This window comes from Anguilla anguilla, chromosome 11 (genome assembly GCF_013347855.1).
Source record: "Anguilla anguilla isolate fAngAng1 chromosome 11, fAngAng1.pri, whole genome shotgun sequence".
Taxonomy (NCBI): Eukaryota; Metazoa; Chordata; class Actinopteri; order Anguilliformes; family Anguillidae; genus Anguilla; species Anguilla anguilla.
The window spans coordinates 21,187,880-21,204,013 of NC_049211.1; the positions used below are offsets into that span (position 1 = coordinate 21,187,880).

The following is a 16,134-nucleotide window of genomic DNA, read 5'->3' on the forward strand; positions in this document are numbered from 1 at the left end:
TCTTCCCTGGTGATGCACTGCCAGGCCTGTAATGTAGCATCTTCAGTTTCTGCTGTGCCAAAGACTTTCTGCTTTCAGTCTTCAGGAAGTAAAACGTGCAATCCATTGGATCACTGGCCATAGTATGTAAATTCAACAATCCAAATGCTATGCGCCTCCCCCGGTTGTCGTCAGTGTCTCCAGGTCTAAACCTCATGGGCCCGCGACTCAATTCGGACTTTGTGGGACGTGAAGTGGTGCTGACGTTAACGAAAAGGCGGCGTTCCACAGTTGTTAACCCCTCGGTTCCTGTCGTTTGTGTTTCAGTGAACGATTTCACGGTGATCAGGAAGAAGTTCAAGTGCCCGTACTGCAGCTTCTCGGCCATGCACCAGTGCATCCTGAAGAGGCACATGCGCTCGCACACCGGGGAGAGGCCCTACCCCTGCGAAATCTGCGGAAAGAAGTTCACCCGCCGGGAGCACATGAAGAGGCACACTCTGGTGAGTGCAGTGCGCCACCACGCAGAATGGGGGCAGCAGTGAGTACAGAGGAACGCTAGCACAGCCAGAGCTATAGGCATAGTGGCATTACATTACATTCACTTAGCACCCTGCCTTACCCAGAGAGACTTACTGAAGTGGAGAACATTAGTGTCCATCACTGGAATACAAAAGCGCAATAAGGCACAGTAGGTCCATTTGTAATCAATAAATGTAAAGATAGCCAAACAAAACAACAATTGGTAGTGTAACACAAGTAAATACCACTACACAGAGGACCTATCTTTATACCTCTATGGCTATAACATGATTATCCTTAAAGGAAATGTGAAAAGGTTGGTTTTCAGTCTGCGCTGGAAGATGGGTAGGGTTTCTTCTGTCCTGACCACAGTAGGAACCTCATAGAAGTTGCCAAACGGAGAGGTCTGGCTGGTAATTCCAAAGCATCTTATATAGCAAAATTATCCATTCAGGGTGTCTGTATAGTGCCAGATTATCCTTCAAGTAACTAACATTTATGTTTATAATTGTGAATAAATGCTATAGAATTCATCTGTTCGTATGTACTCTCTTTGAAAGCATAACATTCCTGCACAAGCTGCTGTGGATTTACCTGGTGTACTTTCTTGCTTCAGGGTTAGAGTGAAAACCCTACCGAATGCCCCTGTACTCAACTCATTGTCAAGCTGGTTGTCAGAAACTAATGTAAATATTTAAAATATCCTTCATTGAGCATACAACTTTCTGGGCCATTCAAAAACAAACACTGAAACTGAAATAATACTTTTAAATAAAACCCAGAAAATGACATATATCTTTAAATTGATTGAGTTCTCATAGTCTGGCATTTGTATTAATGTAAGGGTGCCCTTTGTGATGTCCTTTTCCTTTTTACGCACCTGGAATCACTTAAAGCTATATTATCCGCAGACGGAACCCTATAATTCTAAGCTCTCAGGGACATACAGGGCAGGAGGGAATACCGAGGCTTCTTATCGTTATGTGTGGAAAAACTTGGGTGCGTTCTGTCAGCATAGAGCGGCAGACATTTTGCAGAGGGGCTGATGGGAGGTGGAATCTGAAGTATGTCAAACGTACTGTACTTCAAAATCTCAAGCTCTGGACTTCAATTTAGCAAATATTTTGTGCTGTGCTGCATTTTGTATGTACTCCTCTAAAATGCGAGTGTTCATTCAGTTGTCTTTCCTGTCTGGAGTTACAAAGCCATTCGACCAGTCTCAGACTGCTCCATAGAAGCTAGGAATCTAGCTATTATACATTTGACAGAATAGATTCACAGCCAGAATAATGCTGGAGGGGAGCTGCAAGTTTGCCCAGCCCTGACCCTGAGCTGACTCTTACCTCACCACATGAGGGACTGATGAAGATGTCGTCTTCTATCCTCTCATGTCAGCCACGCTTCTTCAGACAGCGAACACATGCTTGGACACATGTGCTTAATCTGACGCTGGCGAGAGCACGCCGCAGAAATTTGCTTTGGTTTCAGGCAGATGATAGGCGTCCAAAATCACGTTGAGAGTCGGTGGCTTTATGGGGGAAAGCACCGCTGTGAAATTCCAGCGGTCTCAGAGTGAGAACGGAGGGGAGTGCAGCAGTGATAGCACACTCACCGTCTCACTCCATATTTGAGAAAGCCACTGCTTGATTTGGAGCTCATGGTCAAGCTGTATGCTTGTGGTGGTCTGGTACTCACTAGAGATTCCCACTTACTCCCCTTTCTTTCTGTTTCAAACTTTCTCTCCCGCCCCACTCTCTCCCCTCACGTCTCTCCTTCTCTCTCCATCCCTCTCACCCCCCACTTGTTATTGTCAGGTGCACAGTAAGGATAAGAAGTACGTGTGTAAGGTGTGCAGCCGTGTCTTCATGTCGGCGGCCAGCGTGGGCATCAAGCACGGCTCCCGTCGCCATGGCGTCTGCGCGGACTGCTCAGGGCGGGGCATGGCCGCCCTGCTGGACCACAACGGCGACGCGGGCGAGGGCGAGGAGGGCTCCCCCGAGGATGAGCTCTATCCCGGCGACCACCGTTTCCCCGACGACGCGGGCGACGGGGAGGGCGATGGCGACGGCGACGAGGAGATGCTGGCTGATGGGGACGAGGACAGCGCTAAGTGGAAGGATGACTCAGGAACACCTCACCGGGACGCCATGTTGGACAATGACAAGGAGGAGAGCGACTCGGCACAAGAAGGGGAAAACCAGGCGGGGAGCGACAAAGAGTTTGCCTGGATCTCTTAGTCCATTTCTCTCTTTTTTATAAGTGTAATTTAAAGAAATCTCTATGAAAATCCAGTCTCTGGCCATGGGTAAAACACAGCAGTGTTACAGACTATAAGAGACGCGACATTCACACGTGCACATTTAAATGTCCTTATCACACTTATCTGTGATGGAGGCAGAAAAGGTGTTGTTTTCCTTTATTGTTTATTTTAAAACTTTTTTGCCACAGTGCGTTGTTTTGGAGGGTCAGGTGATGCTCTGGGTCTCACGCTGGCGTTTTGTATAAATCTGACATTTTGAAGATGGAGGCTGTGTCTTCTGCAGAGGTTGAACACCAAGCGTCGACTCCATTTGATGTTTGCGGGAGTTTTGGATGCTTTGACACTGAACGGTAACGAGACAAGTGCCGTCTGTCTTCTTGCCATGCAGTCAGCTGCTCCAGCAGTGGGGCGTGGGGACAGAGGGGGTGGCGTGGGGCGGGGGGTGTACGTGGGGTGGGAAGTCGTATCTATTGCAAAACTAGGTGTCTGATCATTGGCAGCAGTTTGGCACTTTTTTTGCAGAAAACTGCCACAGACTTGCACTTTAATGTTGACCAGATTCCTATCAATTCCCTGATTCTGTGGTTTACATTTTTAGTCTAATTTACATAGATGACTTGGTGACCGCACCTACCTTTAAGGATAACTTTCCTCATGACTGTTAAATATCTATATCTATATATTTGTGCAAAGTTGGAAATTAAGGTATGCCATTTTCTTTTCTGCCACGTCCATTTACTTTATATTTCTATAGTTGTTTTAAATCCTGTTGAGAAAAACGAAAGAAAAAACATGTAAATACAAATATAAACGGAGAGAAGCACTGTAAGGAGTGAGGGGTTTCACATACATCCGTTGAGTGGGTGTGCCAAGTGAGAGAGGAAAAGAAAGGCTGATTGAGAGAGAGGAAGTGAGAGAGATGTGAATGCTATGCAGGGACAAGGATCTTTCCAGGGTCTTTCCACAGTTCACAGTACTCTCTGTGGTCTCCTGGCCATTCTCGAAGGAAGGGAACCCGCTGATCTCTTTGCCGAAAAAGAAAACTGGGTCCCTCCAGTTCCAAAACTGTAGTGACATTTATTTTTAAGAAGGTGAAAATAGTGATACTTTTCCTTTACACTTGTCCTGCTCCACCAGAAGGGAAGGTGGACCAAGAGGTGTTTTCTTCCTTTTTTCCTCTTCATTTTTCAATCTGCCTCTCTCTCTCTTCAAGAATGTTTTCATACATATTGACTGGGTGGTCCCTTGGTAACAGTTTATTTACACGGGGCTCTAGGATTCTAGGGCCTGTTGCTCTTTAATGGGGTGTTCTCTGGCCGTTCTTTTATTCCTTAAATATTCTTATTTTGTTTGTTGTTACAGAATATATATATATATATATATATGCACCCTTATGTTATTTCATAGAACCAAGCGGTTCAATTTTTCTTTAGTGTGAGCTGTATGGATTTTTTTCTATTAATTATAAAAGATGTAAAAAAAACACAAACAAAAAGAAAATCAAGCTGCTTTGCTTGAAGTATCCTACAGAGAGTGATGTGTTATAAAGTGAATTTTTTGACAGTTATTTTGGTTGAAAGCTTATTTATTGAAAGTTAAGTGGAATTACTGTTTTATAAGACATTCCTTCCATTTTTGTCCGACCAGTCCTTAAGGCACAAACGGTAGTGTAGTTATTGTTCTTTTTTTTTCTTTTCTTTTTTTTCTGAGATTATTTCTGTGTTTGTGCCAGAATATTTGTTTGACTTTGGGAGTGAGATTGGTCTGATTTACTAAGTGCTGGATGCTAAGCTTTATTAATTGTATCATTTTGATATTTTATATCTTTGAAAGAAGAAAAGCTTTTATACTTTGCCTTGTTGTGGACAGCAAGCCACATGGCTATCAGAGCTTTTTATTGTGCCAGTTCCATGCTCTTTGTTGCTGTTATTATTATTTGTACATGTTTTACAACAAAAGGAAAAAAAGTCAGCAAAGCTAACTTATTGGTTCTATAGTGTTGGAAAGGTGTATATATAGCACATGCTTCTATATTACTAACGTACACTAAATAATGAATATTATACCAAAAATAATCTAATATACAATGTATACATTAAGTGCTTTTGTTTCCACTTTTGGTGTGCAGGTTCAGAGCTTCGTTGTGATTTGTTTTTCATAGTTTGAAGAATGCACATATGATACACATGACTCGTTATATGAAGGGTTAGCCTTAGAGATAGAGCGAAACTCTTAAAGACAGAGTAATGCTTGTGTCTCAGTTCTCAGGCATGGTCTACTGGACAGTATCACCTTTACCATGAGGGAAAAGGCCTGCGATTGTGTGGGCGGAGCACCACACACCATTTGGCAGATGGGCAGATGGGAAATGCAGGAAATACACCGCTAGAGGTTGTTGCGCACATTTTAACTGATGTTATGCCGCATTTTCACAGTCTGACCCTGAGGAATGTCTTGAGAATGAGGGGTGTTTCCATGCCAACACTGATTTATCATTACTTCCAACATTTTTTCTTTTTTTTTTTGGTACACTGTTCCAGTCCAATGATATTTAAGAACAAATCAAAGTTGTATCTTTGGAGGGCTGCCTTTCTCAATTATAATGGCAACTATGATATTTCTGAATTCTTAATACCAGGCAAACATGCGTTAATGTTATTAACATGAATGATAAAACCAAATGAAAAACAAAGCCACTGGAAATTGAGAGGCATAGAAATAAAACATCGATGATGTTGTGTGATTTTTTTCACCAAAGATTCACTCTAGCATCAAAATATTGAACTCTATAAAGTTAAAATGGCCATTTGTGCCCTGCAGCCCACTGTCCATCACCAGAACACTTTATATCCTCCATTGTTTCAGAAGTGACAGGAACTGCTGAACCAGTGCGGATTGCATAGTTTCCCTGAGTAACAGAGACCGGCTTGATGCACAGAATTATTTTGCCATTGGGGTCATCGCCCTGTTGAACCAAATTGTTTGAACAGTCATATTGCTTTTGGGCCTTTTTTATAGATTGACTACTATGGCTTTGGCAATTTTATATGAATATGGTCTTCATTAGTTATCACTGTAGGGATGCTTTATGTGTGTGCATGTGTGTGTGTGTGTGTGCACGTGCACGTGTGCATGTGTGTGTGTGTGTGTGTGAGAGAGAGAGAGCTAGAAAGAGAGAGAAAGATTATATATTTTGGCCTTATTGGTCATTATCCCAATCACAGGTCAGTTGATTTCACTGTAACCTAAAAGGATATGGAGTTGGGTTGCTCAGGCCAGGTTGGCGTGTTGGTAAATATAACATTTAGAGAGATACCTCTCGAAACTACAATAATAACACTTTTAAAGCAAGGCTACAAATTATGTTACATAAAATATGAAGATTGAAAATGAAAAACAACCCAAGAAATATATTATTGCTAAAGTGTCATTCAGATCTATGCTGCAGCTGTGAAAAGAGTCAAATCATTTCTGTTGAACACAGTTAGTTGACTGCGATTTTTCAGACAGGCCACACAACATATCCTGAAAGACGAGTCAATTATTCTCAAAAGAAGATGTGAATGTTACCCCGATCTAAAATAGATTATGTACCATACTTAAGCAACCACTGGTTTTCATTTTATTTTGTTCCTATGACATGTCTGCCTTGTGTTCTGACTGGAAGTGCACTTGTGATTCTAATTATGGAAAGAATTCCTGTGATTCACCCTTTTTTACATAACAATGGTCTAGCAACCGATTATTTCCTATGCAGTTGCAGGTCAAACACTGGTCCGACATGTGCCATTTCCATGGCCACGGTACTGCTTGAGTTACCACACATTGTTGCTCAGTGAGGTTGTGCTACCTTTCTGCACACAAAAACACGGCCCTAGCTTCGGGCATCCCAAACACACCGAAGCTAAACGTCGAGTAATACTCTGCCTACTGAAAGCTCCCGAGTTTTATGTGAACATCAGATTCTCAATTACTATTCTTTCCTTATGTTTTGCATCTGAATTTCTTTTATTTGATTTATTTATTGTATCTTTTATATGTCAAATAAAATATGGAATTTTAAAATATTAAGGACGTTGTTTTAATATGTTCTTCTAAACTTGTCAGTAATAGAAATGAAATGTATTTGTAGGAGTGTTGGTCAACCACAGGTGCTTTTACAGTCCACAAATATGTAAATTAAATGTTTTTATTTCTATATTATTATAAATATTACAAATCAATGTGTACTGGAGTATATAGACCTAAATTATTATAGATATCATTCTCTTTTCAGGAATAATTCATCCAACCCCCCAAAATGTGCCTAGGTGTATTTACTTAAATATGTGTTTTTTCAATTCTTTTTACATTTGGAAAGCAACATTTTTATTTGTCCCCAGGTGCTGGCAAAATGTGGGATCAACTCGACCATTAACATAACAAATACGTTTGATTTCTCAATAACGTGTTTTGTTGGGTTATAGTGTAGGCTGTTTTATTTGTTCTTTTAATTTGTCAATACATTGACCCACCATACTCATGCTGGAAGCCCTTAATAGCACATTTGTGTTCGCTTGTTATACCAAAGCTATGTTAAAAATCTGCACACTGCTGGTTAATTTTATATACTACAGAACTGGAACAATATTGCAATATTGAAGGTGGAACAAATTTAAGACGAGATATCGGATCCTGGTTTTAGCCTGTTTAGCTTGATACATATGTGCAAATCATTAAGCCATAGACATGGTAATTTCAAGACTATATAATATTTCAAATTTCTACTTTTATTTTAGATTTTGTTCTTGAATAAGAGTGCTGTGTGTTTATCTTCACGTATATATGAACATGGTATATTGTTTATTTTTTTCACGTTTCGAGGTATCTTTTGATAAAAAAGAACTGCCCTTGAAACTGTTATAGTTCTCTGTGGGGAATATTGTTCAATATGACTTTATGATAATTACTATAAACCTGTGTTTGTAATGAAGAAGTGTTGAATAAATGAAGAACAATTTAGTTACAATTAGTGGGAGAAGATAACAGTGCATTGTACTGATTTTCTGTATATGATAATTCTGATCATTTGACCTTTTTCTAGTTGAAACATGAAACTCCTGTCCTTCTGAAGGCACGTCAATGGCTGCCTCAGTCTCTTCTTAACTTCATGTTAGTGGGATTAGCTTGACTATTACTCGCAAAACCAATCAGTCTCAATAAATTTGGAAATTGCTGCTGAAATTACTGCATTTTGTGACTTTGAGTCTGTCATCACAGCATTTATTTAGACAGCAGGTGCTGGGAGGACCTCATACAACAGGCTGTTGAGCATGATTTTTATTGTTGTGAATAAAGCCCATGAAGATCATGAGATGGGGGCAGAACAAGTTCATTTAGAGCTGATGAGCAGGCAGAAACACTGGGCATTTATTTAAACTGTATACTGCAGTCTGTGACCTAAGCAATTTTAAAGTTCCCTCTGCAACCAGGGCCTTCCACAAACTTCCCACACAATGTCACAATACTGAGAATGACCACACGGGGGCACTGCAAACCTTTTTTAAGTGGCATAAGAGTATTCATAAATACCTATTCCAAGATAATAATCACAACACCATGAAAGGATTTATGGCATTATTAAAATCATTACAGTCAAGTTTTCTGTAATAACGCTGTTTTAAATGTTTCTATTTTAATTATTAGGCGGTCAGCATCATGGTACAGTGATAGCACTGCTGCCTCCCAGCAAGAAGATCTCAAGCCTTTCTGTCTGGAGTTTACATGATTTTAAGTTTAAAATTCAATCAAGTGGCTTTCTCACTGGGACTCTGGGTCATTTTTTACCCTGAGGACATGGGGTGCATGCATAAGACAACAGCAGGGTTAAAACAAGGATTTACTTTTAGAAATCATTTTAGAAATGTGGATTGCCCTTCTGAGCAACCAAACGTAAAACTTGATTTCGTCAGTGTTGTTGAATAAACACGATTTCTGATGCACTTTAAGGCAAACACACATATTAAAAAATTTTGGACTAAAGAAGTAAACTTTTAGTAGACCTACAAATTTTGCTTTTTTCTAGTGAAATACACTATTTTATGAATGTAGTCGAACACAGAAAACCCACAGATGCAGGGTTTTAAAACATTTTTTATACTTCTTCAACAAAAAACCGAACATACTGTAAACTTACTTATGTTTTGCTTTTTTCCCCAGTGAAATACGTTTTTTTATGGTAAGTACATTTAAATACATTGTCATTCAATTATTAATTTTTCATGGGTATTTTTCCTGCATTGTAAATGAAAAACCACAAATATAGGATATTTGCTTTAGTGTTTTTGGAGGAACACTGTAGTCTATTGTATTTTTCTGTTTTCCAGTTAAATATATTTTTGCATGAAAATATCTTTAACCACGTTTTAATTCATTTATTTCATCATGGTTGTCCAAAAAATATGATTTCTCATCCATCTGGATGAAAGACCAGTTTAGGATTTCTGCATTTTTTTCTCGATTTTGGACAGAAGACAGAAGTGTTATATATTTCTCTGTTTCCCCAAGAAATATATTTTTTCATTACGAATATCTTCAGTCACATTCCCACTCACTTATTTGATCGTGGTTGTTGAATTAAGATGCTATCTCATCCAATATATGAGTTTTGAATATATTTCAATTTTCTGACAAGATGTTATAATGCATAGTTTTATGCATTTGTGTTAATGTGCTAAGTGACTGATGTCGCAATCGGCAGCTAAATTCTGCAATGTCATTTTCAACAATTTTTGTTGTATTTGATTTATTGTCAAAATGCCATTGCTTAACCTCTATAGCTGAACAAACTGACCAATGCAGTACACTTGTCTTGATGTAGTTTCATTCTCAGTGAATTTGTATTCAATATTGAATAATAGTTGTGGATACATTACTTATCTGAACTTTTTGCAGCCTGTGTTGGGAATGGATGTATGGGGGATGACTAGGAAATGTAAAAGGCTATTCTCTCAACACATGAACAAATATATTACATTTAGAACTGATGATTGAATTTTTGTTGGAGGGGCATGGAACCTGAATATATATTGGATTTATTATAATTTTTTATTTTTATTTATGTTTTATTTTTTAAAATTAGTTTTGTATTTTTCATAAATTTAGAATTTTTGCTATTTTGATTTTTTTTTTTCATTTAAAAAAAAAAAAAAAATTTTGTGTTAGGGTCAGGGTGGAAAGAAAGTACTGAGATACATAGTATTATTCAAATTCTGATTTAATGGAGGAATTGCTCACTGCAATACTTTAAAAATTACAGGCATTTCAAGAATCACGTAGTAAGCATTGTCCAAGAAGGAAATAAGATTCACAGAATATCCAAGACACACAGTTTGCTGGGTAATGTTGTTCTCTACTGGTCAGGTTTCTACCTAAGTCATTCAAAACCAGATTTGGAACAAAGTATTCTATGGCAGAGTACAATATGGTCCCAAGTATGGGTCCATGTTGGTGAAGAAATGGCTCCTTGGTAGAGCCTACAAATGTTGCTGACACTCACCGCATAAAAAAAGCATCAGATTCATCAGGCTGAAATGCATTGCTCATTATCTCAGAATTATGTGTGTCTGCACTTATGTTCTGTATTTTAGGCTTCCACTGCACACAGCGTATTTCTTGTCATTACCACATAATATTGAATTATGAAAACTAAAATGTAATAATTAAAAACAAAAATGAATATTGTGAGGATTTTGTATTGAATCAGTACTTTTACAATAATCACTGTCATGATTGCTACCCATTCTTCAGCCTCTGGGAAAGGACTGCGGCAAAGCTATCCAAAAACAATGAGCTTATCACACTACATCCTATTTGCTATACACTATATACAGTTGTCAATTTTATGACAATGCCTGCTTTAATAGAATAGGTTTACAGTGGTGACCTGTAGAAATGGTATTCAAACAGTGGAGCAAACCTTGGTGTAAATAAAAACTTGGGTGAATATTTTATGGAGGGCTCAATGTCTGTAGTCAGTCTCTGAGCATCTGTCCTGTCCAGGTTTATAGTACTTGTCCATACAGTATGTTTTTTATCATTACACACATATGCATTTTCACCCATGAACATCAGCACTCCCCACAGTGATTTTATTGGGGGCAGAGGCTCACAGATGTTGAGAAAACTTTCAACAGTGATGGTGAGGGGCATAACTGGCATTGTTAGGGTGCACTCATACCCTTGATGACATCATTATTTGATCATGATTGCCATCGATAAGGCATGTCTTCCCTTCAGAAAGTGGTGTCATTTAAGAAACAAATACTCTTGTCAACGGAGCACAAGCCCTTGACTTATGGTTTAAAGATCATGACACTGACTAACTGTATGTAATGGCCTTTGCTGAGTTTGAACCTCCTCCTTTCCCACAGGGACTGATACATTTTGCCCCAAAATACTGACTGAGTACCTCTTCACTGTACGGTCTGTTTAGGTTAGATGTTGTAGGCAGCCAATTACGTCCATTCATTTCTGATCACAGGTGTAGCTGGAGGGCTGGCTTCAGACTATGAAAAACTCAAAGCAGTAATGCCAGTTAGAACCCCACATGTCAACAATGAATGCAGCATTTACATTTACTTGGAGTCAATTTTATGTCATCCATTAATTTGCTATTTTGTTTTATCTTTTATATTGGCAACAAAAGGCTCTTTAAACCAGGCCTTAAAATTCACCTGCTCTTGTATGCCGCTGTCTCTTACTTTGGATTTTTTGATAATTCATATTTTTATTTTAATTGTAAGTTTTTGTAAAGTGCCCTAGGACATAAACATGAATAGCTCTATAAGAATTTGTACTACATTGCTCAATTTTCACATCCTAAATTCTAAAAATTGGCACTTTACAAAAAAAAAAAAAAAAACATTTTGGTTCCACAAAATCTCGTCAATCAAAATACTGAACAGACAAATTGAAGAGAAGGACAGCTTTAATTCACGTTTATTTTTTCCAATATTTTCAACCATGTAATTGTCCAAATGGAAGTACATTCCGGCTCTGTGCCCTGGCTATACAAAGGCAGACAACAATGCAATGCAACAATCCTGTGGGCCAAAGCACCATTGCCTGCAGCCACGGGACTGGCTGCCAGCACAGCATGGTACAGTAAAAGTCTGAGATCTCGTAAGAATTCAACAGAATGTGACGGCCCAGATGTGGCACATCTGCAAACATGCAAACCTCAGACCAATCAAACAAAACCCGACGATGAAAACACACAATCAAAAGTGCGTCAGTTTCTCGCGAGCCGCAGCTCGGTCAAACACCGATGGCACGTATCTGAAGAGAACAAAAGAAAGACGAAAACAAGCGATTTAAAAAGGAAATGACAGAAGCACAAATCTGAGTCTCGCGCTCAATGGAGCTGCCATAAAACAAAACAAAAAAAGCTGTACATCAATCCATTGGCTTAGCGCTGTCTTGTTTAACGCAACACTGAAATTTGAAAACCAAAAAAGCTAAATAAAAAATAAAAAAGGTATTTTTCTGCACATTGTTTGGGTTTGGTTAGCTTAACATCCTGGCTGGACTGTAGGGTTTGCCTACAGTGTGTTTGAATGCACTAAGGGGTGTGAGCGAGAGTGCGACAGGTGGACAGAAGGACAGATGATCGAGCGGACAGAGAGACGGACACACTGTCAGGCAGCCCAATGGAATGTGCAGGGCAGGACACACAGAAGTTCTTTTCAGGGGGAAACAGATCAACAAATCGAGTTTGTCCTGACCGACAACAACAAATACAAAGTGAATATCTGGAGCAGATCAGAGTCCATGTTGTCAGAAACAAGTCATATCCTTTTAAAACATGACACTGCAGAAAGGAAGGAAAGGAGCAGAAGCATTATTGCATGTGGTTGGATTATTGAAGTGATACAATGTGAAATTAAATGAACAGCTGTGAACTTGTTACTGTTTTAGATTCTGAATTCAGCCCATAATACAGAATAAGACACATAGAAACCAAAGCCCGATGGGGTCTACAAAAACACCCCCAGGACCACCTACCAAGGGAAAAAAACATGATTAGGCTTTTTTTTTTGTAGTTTTTACATTCATCAATGTTTTTCCCCACCCCACAACATTTACTGTATAGTATATTTACATGTTATCTTCCATATAACTTTTCAATTGTTACAAAAAAAAAAGAAATCAGCAAAAATCATCTCAATTCTATTTTAAAATTTTCCATTCTATAATACAAAACATAGAAAAAAGATGAAAATGAATCAGGGCGTTCTTTACCTTGCATGTCTAGGAAAACATCAAAAATAACTATTTGTTGTGAATCATCACTGCCTCCATAGATGAGTTTATCTGTAATCAAATCTTCAGCATACACCCCTGTCTGAACTAGTTTGTCTTTCCCCTAATTACCTTTTTGTCACAAGTGTGAGCTGGAGGCAAAATCATTCAGAGTTAAGTTTTTCTGTTCCCACTGCTTTAGCTCAGTTGGGTAATGCACGTCCATTCTAGTGCAACAAGGTGGGAAAAGTGCCTGGCAGCGTGCTAATACACTAGTATGAATCTAGCTGGCTGGAGAGAGGCGGGCCTTATGTAGTCAAAGGGGCGGTACAGACAGAGGAGCACTGCTGTTATTTTAACTGATTGGCTAAAAAGCCAGCAGAACAACAGCATAATTAATCCCTGCAAGGAAGTTGTGCTGCTGCCTATCAGAAAAGCAGGTGGCAGTGGGAGGAGCTTAGCGGTGTTCCACGGCAATCTGTCCAGATGCCGTATTATCCAAAACAACCAAATACCCTACTAGCACCTCCCACGAGTGACTCACACACTTAAATCTAATTCTACAGGGGAAGACAAAATATGGTTATATATGAGAAGATGAATGGACAGAATAAAGGAGTTATATTGGCTAAAATACGAAAAAAAACATGGAGCCTTTACACACAAGCTACTGTATCTGTGCTACATCTAGCGCTTTGCATAAGAAACAATATACTTCACTGACTGAAGGCCTATTCCAAATGATGACCCCCAGTCAAACTACAGAACCCAACAGCTCTCACTGAGGGAGGCAACAAATGAAACTGTCTCTGAACCCATATTCCAGAAAGGCAGTGACGACCAAAACTCATTCGCTTTAACAACTTCAAATGCTGCATATAAAAATTCCACATACAAAATATGTCTTTGTGCAGTACAAGTTAGTGCAAATCAATTAGGTTTTTTTTTTTCTTTTTTTTTGCTCTTCCCATTGGCACTTGGTGAAGTTTTCCAAACATGACTAAGACTCGCGCCCCTTCGGTACAGATCTGTGCTTTGGGGCGGCAGGGAAGCTTGGCGGCCGAGTGTTTGGGCAGGTCAGTGCCTGCCGTCCGTCCTCACCGAGTTACGGACAAGATTCTGTGGGTCCCGGCAGCCTGCCACACGTTGCCACGCCCACTGACCTCAGGTCTACTGAGGGGCTGGGAAATGTGGAATGTAGGCATCGCCAGGGCAACAAGCACAAATCTGGGTGTCAGGGAAGGGGGCGGAGCAAAGAGTACAGAGTCATAGATAACATAATATCTACTATTCTGAGGGAACACATTTGAGCAAATGAGTTGGGAAATAACAGAGTCAATCCTTTGAGTACAGAGAAAGGTGGTAGAGTCCGTGTTACAGCAGAAGATACATTCAGTGGTGGCGGTATCAGAAAAGCTGAGCAGGACGTCCATATTTTCATAATGTCATCAAGTGGATCGAAGTCCAATATCAATCCAAGCAAGGTTTATGGGAAGCAAATAATCCCTTTATAACAGTAATGCATAGACTTTAATAAGCTATAAACAAGCATATAAATGGCGGTGTGTTACGGTATGAACGCGAATAGAAAAAAAGCATTAAATGGGGCCATTAACTGCAATTTTCATTTACAGCCAACAAATCATGGTGTGTTTATCTACACTCTCCATGAGAGAAAAATTTCAAACAGAAATTCTACGCTAACCCAGAAAATACTCTCCAATGCAGGCATTTAAAACCCTCTCCAATAGCAAGTCTTGAAATAAGATGCCATACACTTACATAATACTGTGTATTGTTAAAAGACAGCAGATTATCAATATTTCAGATATTTGACTTATCTGTATACAACACATGTATGCTCAGTATTTCAACATGATATTCATGATTTTTTTTGTATGACTGCATGCTGCAACTCTATGTCAAAGGCATGAAAAGTCTACAAATATTTGCAAATACATTCCCACACATGTGCATACACTGTGGTTAAAGCCAACAGTGATAATCTGAAAGCAACTTTAAAAATCCAAAAGGTGCATATCTAGACAGACGTAAAGGAAAAATAAAAGAAAAATATTATTTCATTTAAAACAGTTTTGGAAATTCAAAGCTGAGCTTCATTTTGGTGATATAGCCCAAGACCAAAGACCATCTTTCAGTTGAGAAAGAGCCTTTGAGATGGCCTACATGTATTATTTGCTTCCCAAAAAGCATTAGGAATCTCTGCATTATTTACCATTTAGCAAAGAGGAAATATTCTCGTGAAAATATTAATGTTCAGCACAATTTCGACAATCACATTTAAAGCAGATTATAGATCTGTTTTCCTTTGGTGAAAGTGCTGCTTAGAAACACAAAATGATTGTTTACAAGACCACTTACAGTGGAGAAGAATCTGTATAAATCACAGAAACATTGTTGGGACCAAACTAAAGACAAAGAAAAAAAATCTACTGATAGTCAAATATCAAAAAATAGCTTACTGGTTGTTTTTTAACCGGGCAGAAATAGCGTGTTGTGAAAGTATATTACACTGAGAGCTTATATCCGAAATCTTCGGTCAGATGTGTTTTCTGATGAAGACATGCAAAATAGGAAAATACAAAACAAGTATTATAAGCATATGAATCAGATTTCTTTTTGTTTGTTGTATGTTTTTCCAAGTACTTTACAAAAAAAGTTTAAACCTACATAAACATTGCTGCCCAAGCAATAATATTCTTATTTTTGTCCAATTTTTGATTTTGTGTTTTTTTTTTTGTATTTCTATGTGTTTTTTTTGTTAAGTATTCTGTATTCTTTTACGCAGGAGGGGGTTGAGAGCCCCCTTGTGCACAAAGCAGTAAAGCCCTGGGGTTTCGTCACAGAGAAACCGATTCCCCGTGTATGCTGAAGGGGTCAGGGGTCAGGGGTCGGGGGTCGGGGGTCGCCGGGCGCCGGCGAATGGGAAGTGTCTGTCTCTTTAAGGGCTCAGTCAGTGAAGCGCTGGCAGGCCTTCTTCCAGCGGCAGGCCGTGCACCACATGTCCTTCTTCTCCATGCCGTACACCTTCCGGCACTTCTTGGCCTCTCCACGCGGCTTCCTGCAAACGC

At 39.2% G+C, this 16,134-nt stretch overlaps 2 protein-coding genes across 3 annotated transcripts in view; one reads left to right on the forward strand and one right to left on the reverse strand.

Annotated features, from left to right (window-relative positions):
* zbtb46 (zinc finger and BTB domain containing 46) overlaps positions 1–3,190 on the forward strand; it is a 49,984-nt gene extending 46,794 nt beyond the window's left edge. The window contains exons 4-5 of the mRNA XM_035381520.1: positions 307–482; positions 2,316–3,190. Coding sequence (XP_035237411.1) covers positions 307–482; positions 2,316–2,738 — 599 coding nt within the window. The 3' untranslated portion in view covers positions 2,739–3,190. The remainder of the gene's footprint in view (positions 1–306; positions 483–2,315) is intronic.
* Positions 3,191–11,711: 8,521 nt separating this feature from the next.
* Positions 11,712–16,134, reverse strand: part of si:rp71-79p20.2 (zinc finger protein 704) — a 42,838-nt gene continuing 38,415 nt past the window's right edge. For both annotated transcript variants that reach the window (XM_035381344.1, XM_035381345.1), the window contains one exon: positions 11,712–16,124. In XM_035381344.1, coding sequence (XP_035237235.1) covers positions 16,013–16,124 — 112 coding nt within the window. In that variant the 3' untranslated portion in view covers positions 11,712–16,012. The remainder of the gene's footprint in view (positions 16,125–16,134) is intronic.